The sequence below is a fragment of the Vidua chalybeata genome, chromosome 2 (assembly GCF_026979565.1).
Source record: "Vidua chalybeata isolate OUT-0048 chromosome 2, bVidCha1 merged haplotype, whole genome shotgun sequence".
Lineage (NCBI taxonomy): Eukaryota > Metazoa > Chordata > Aves > Passeriformes > Viduidae > Vidua > Vidua chalybeata.
The window spans coordinates 70179135-70184340 of record NC_071531.1 but is presented as its reverse complement, the minus strand read 5'-3'; the positions used below and the strand labels follow the sequence as shown (position 1 = coordinate 70184340).

Here is a 5206-nt window from a genome sequence, read left to right as displayed (position 1 = left end):
GCATCTCTGCTCCGTCTGTCTGTCTCGCCCCTACCACCTTCCGCACCCCTCCTTGGCTTCTTTGCCACTCCGGGAGGGGTGGGAGGAGGAACTGCACTTTCTTTTTATGCATGTGAGCGTACCTTGTCCTGCACCGCCGTTATCTCTCACAGCCGCTCCGAACCCGCGCCGAGATTTTCGTTTATTTCGTTTTGTTTTTCTTTTTCAGCGTTCGTATATTTTCCTTTATTTTTCACTCGAAAAATGCAGGAGGAGTTAGGAAGCTCAGGGACGGATGGGGGTTTCGTTTATCCTTTTTTTTCTCCCCTCGCCAGTTCTTGAAGGACCAGAAGAAGAACTAAACCAAACATTCATTTTCCGACGGCGTCTCCCCCGCTCCTGCCCCTCTCCGCCGGACCGGTGAATTAACAAAACCTCACGTTACAACCCCCACCACCCCCCCCCCCAAAAAAAAAAAAAAAAGAATAGAGAAGAAAGGAGGGAGCGACGCATTGTTACCCCGACCTCCGGCGTGCCTGGGCGCCGGGCCGCGGCGGAACAAAGCCGGCAGCGCCGCGCCGGGCTCCGGGCTCCGCGCCCCGGGCCCCGCGACCGGCCCGGCCCGGGAGCGGCGGGGCTGCCGCAGGGAAGGAGAGGCTGAGGGGGCGGGAGAGAGGGAATAATCCCGGACGGTGCTGGTGCTGTCGCCGCATCCCTTTTGTTATTTATCGCAGTCGGGGAAGAGGAGGAAGAAAAGCGGGGGAGAGGGCACTTTCCTCCTCTAAAACCGACCGGCCGAAGCCGCCGGTGCGCTCAAGCCGCTGCCCCAGACAAGCGGGCGGAGGAGGACTTTGATGGGGAAACGCTTTTTCTCCCCTGATGCATCGTAAGTAACTTAAGTTGTTATTTATACTCCGCGAACAAGCACGACAGTATAACGTCTCCCATCTCTGGAGCGCTGGAGGCCGCGGCGAGGGATGAGATCTGCCTTTCCCTATTCGAGCAGGACACTTTTTCGCTCGTAATTAATTTTATTTGATTTTGATTTTTTAATTTTTCCATGCTCCGCTCCCGAAGGGTCATTTGAACTGTAAAGGAATCGCCGAGGGGGCGAGGGGACCTGGAGAGAGAGGCTATCCAAACGACTCCACTGAGGTAAGCAGCCTTAACAATATCTTTCCCTTTTGCAGGTAGCCGGGAGCATGGGTCTACTGTAATAATGATAATAATAATTTTTTTAAAATAGGGGGGTGGGGGGAAAGACCCTCTTTCCGGATCAGCTCGCCAAACCCTACAATACAGATAAATCCAAATCAAAGCGAAAAATTCAACACACACCAGTAGAGAAACCTCCGAGCAACTTTCTTCAGGAACCACCGCTTTAATCGCCCGTTTTCGTACAATCGCCCTGCAAATCCTGCCTCTCTAGTGTGCTTTTTGCATAAGCCCCCTCGCTTGGATGCCAGTTGAAAGGTGATTTTAAACCTTTCCTCTGTATCTTTTTGCCCCACGAGACCACTGATACCTACCTTGCGCGCTAATGTTTTTTGTTTTTTTTTTTTTCCCCTATCCCTGCCTTGTGGGCCTGATTAACGCTCCTTATTAAAAATCGAAGAGGAAGCGTTTCCGACGACCCTGGCAAGAGACGGCCCTTTCCCAGAGAAGGAAGAGCTCTTCTCTCCCACTCCCCAGTCCTGGCTCCCTGCGCACCCCGGGGAGCGCTGAGCCTCGGCCCCCGGCGGAGCCCCTCTGCCCCGCCACGCGTGCCTCGCGTCTCGCCCCGTTGGGGGGCGGCTTGGCTCTAGCCCTGCCTGGGAAGAATTCCTCCTGCCCATGTGGCTGTTATTAATATTATTATTATTGTTAACAACAATAATAATAACAATAGTTTATTTTTTCCAACCGGGTCTGAGGCCCGAGTGGGACTTTCCCTGGAAACTTTATATGGAAATACTTTGCAATCTTAATTCGGGGGATGCGATGTTCTCTCCTCCACTGGGCTCCCTCCCCACCTCGCTCAACACCCCAGCTGCACACACGCACGCACGCACACACATACATTTGCGTCCAAGGTTATTCACTAGTTGCCTGATGTATTGTTTTATTACATGCCGGCATGTCCACGGACGCGCTCGGATTTGTATTGCTGTCTACATGACAGATGGTGCTCTGTGAGGCCGCAAGAAGATACGATTCAATTTTCTTTTGAAAGGCACGTCCGCATTTATTTATTTATTTATTTAGCCTCCCCCCCTTTTCGCGCAGGGAGGGGAGAGGAGGGAAAATTTAAAGGGATGGAGAAGTTCGGCCTCTGCTTTGAGGTTTTGTTTCTTTTTGAATCCGACGCTTAGGAAACGGAAACTCTCCAAACATTCCCAATTGATCGCTAGCAAATCTCTGTCTGCACGATTAGCAGCAGGACAGGAAAGAAAGAAAAAGAAAAAAAAAAGAAGTAGCACAGAGAAAAGAGCGGAGGGGAGAGCCTAGCAGATACATCGGATCCCGTAGGGATCAGGGAAATAAATCTCCCCACTGGCCTTGTTATATTTGTGGAGCCTTGAGCTGTCTATTTAAAAGTATCATGTCTGTAGCCTGGATCCCATAGAGCGTTTCCGAAAGAGAAACAGTTAAGCAAAAACTGGCAGGCTAGAAAGGACAATATTAAAACTCGGGGCCTGGACGGGGAGGGGGGCGGGGAATCACCATATTATTGAAACACTGGATATTAGCTTGCTTGAAAAAAAAATCTTCTATTGCTCTCTGGGCCTGTTTCAACACCCAAGGAAGCGCAGGGAATAACGGCAGGAAGTATATCCCGCTGAAGCTGCCGTCAAACGCTAGAGAAGGGATGGTTAAATGACGGGGTATCGTTTATCCCCGATATTGCTCTCATTAGTACTCCCTGAAGGAGCCGCAACTCGTGACCCGGTTCTCCCCCCGCCCCGGTCGGGCGGTACCGGTGCCAGTGGCAGGGCGCGGGGACCGGCATGTCCCTCGTGTCCTGCCCGTGTCCCTGCTCCCCGCCTTGCCTCTGTATCCCGGGGTCGGGGCCCTGACCCGCTCTCTCTGCTTCTCTGTCTCGGGAAGGCTCCTCCGCCCCCTCCAAGATGATGCTTAGCCCGGATCAAGCTGCCGACTCCGACCACCCCTCCTCGGCGCCCTCCGACCCGGAGTCCCTGGGCGGCGCGGATGCCCAGGCGCTCAGCTGCTGCGTCTCCGACCCGGAGCCCGCCGAGGGCGGCGGCGGCGAGGGCCGGGGCGGCGGCGGCGGCGGCGGGGAGGGCCGCGGCGGGGGCCGGCCCGGGCTGCACCCGCCGCCGCTGAGCCGGGAGGAGAAGCGCCGGCGGCGCCGCGCCACGGCCAAGTACCGCTCGGCCCACGCCACGCGTGAGCGGATCCGCGTGGAGGCCTTCAACCTGGCCTTCGCCGAGCTGCGCAAGCTGCTGCCCACCCTGCCCCCCGACAAGAAGCTCTCCAAGATCGAGATCCTGCGCCTCGCCATCTGCTACATCTCCTATCTCAACCACGTGCTGGACGTGTAGCACCCGACGGACGCCCGGAGCCCCGGGACTCCCAGTCCCATCGCCCCGGGTCCGGTCGCGGCGGGCAGCGCCTTCCCCGGGCGGGCGGTGGGGCGGGGGGTCCCTGCTGCTTGTGCTCCCCACCCCCCGGAGGGCTCCCGCCCGGTTGAGAGCCCGCTTTTCGAAGAGAAGTGTAAAACCGGATTGTCTCTTCAGGCTGTCAAGTGCTCCTTTATATATATCCAAAAACATCTACTTGTGACCTTAAACGTGTGACCCATGGGTGCAGTTAAAAATAACTATTTTTTATTTATGGTAGAAGGAGTTGACAATTTATTTTTTTCAAGATTTATTTATTTTTCAGAGTGGTGGCAATTTTACTTTGGATACTTCGTGCCAATTGGTTTCTATAGTCGGGTGTTTACACTTTCTCCTGTGGAATATTATGTTTGACTTTATGAGTGTTTGTTGGGATCAATACAGTGTTCATTTTATTTTCTTTTTAATTTATTTTTCCCTCCAATTATATTGCACTTGTGTACCACAAACCTCCCCTCCCTCCCTGTTTATAAGTATATTTTATATATATCAAGGCATTTGTTCTTGACCTTTTCTCTTTCTTTCCTTGTGTGGGATCAACAACCACTAGCACTTAACTAGGAGAGGTTTTTTTAAAAACTTGTTGTTATTCTGATCTATAGTTGCGTCTGAAAAGTTCTTTGCAAATCGTTTATAAGGGAAGTAGTTCCTTTGTGGGTATATATGTGTGTGTGTGTACACATGCATGTGTGTGGGAGTGAGCGTGGGTGTGTATGTGTGTGGTATATTTTTAGGAAAGGACATTTTTTCCTAAAAAAAAAAGAAAAAAAAAAGAAAGAAAAGTAAATCCAGAACTGCTTTCCTTTGTGACAACCAAAAAAATTCTATAACCTGAAAATGTTTCATGTTCTTTGCTGTGAATCTCTTAAAACAAGAAGCGCATTTTAGGGACAAAAGAGAAAAAGAAAAAAAAACACATCTGCTATCCAAAGATTTTAGTCTTTTTCAGGGTTTTTTTGTGTGTCTATGTTGCTTTATATAATGCAATATTTTGTAGTGAAAATAGATAAATCTGGTTTCTATCTGATGCGTTTTTCATATCTCTCATGAATGGTGAGCTGTTTTGCATATAAATAAAAGTATCAAATAAAACTTGTTTTTTCCTAATTATTTTTCCCTGTTGGTCCTTCTGTAAGACAGACATATGAGATGTCCTTATGAATAAGGATTGCAAAGGCTTCTCCAATGTGTGGGAAGCTTCAACAGGTTACCTGCCTCTTCCTAAGGAGACTCGGACTGCAGTCCCTCCACCACAGCTCCCCAGCTGCAGCTGCTCTCAGCTGGCTGTCCTGCCCAAATGCAAAGGAGACACAGAACCCCTGCTGTCACTTTCTCCCAGTCTCATCATGACTGGCATCTGGTCACATGTTCCAAAGTTCAAGCTGTACAATCCAATCTGATACTTGCAAGCACCTGTTTTGCTACCTCACTCTTTGAAATGTCTGGCTTTGCCACCCAAATGTATGTGTTGTGTCCTGCCTGAGTGCACTGGGTTTTCTTTCTCTTGTTTAAATTCAGCTTTGATCCCTCTCTGGCCAGGTCTTATTCTACTGAAACCAAGGAAAAATCTTGTGCCCTTTCCCTGCTTTAGAAAACCTCAACTATAA

At 50.6% G+C, this 5206-nt stretch overlaps 1 protein-coding gene across 1 annotated transcript; it reads left to right on the top strand.

Annotated features, from left to right (window-relative positions):
- Window positions 1-680: 680 nt before the first annotated feature.
- Window positions 681-4654, top strand: NHLH2 (nescient helix-loop-helix 2). Its single transcript, XM_053935270.1, has 2 exons — window positions 681-1134; window positions 3067-4654. The coding sequence occupies exon 2, from the start codon at window positions 3087-3089 to the stop codon at window positions 3519-3521; it is 435 nt and encodes a 144-aa protein (XP_053791245.1). The 5' UTR covers window positions 681-1134; window positions 3067-3086; the 3' UTR covers window positions 3522-4654.
- Window positions 4655-5206: the final 552 nt, after the last annotated feature.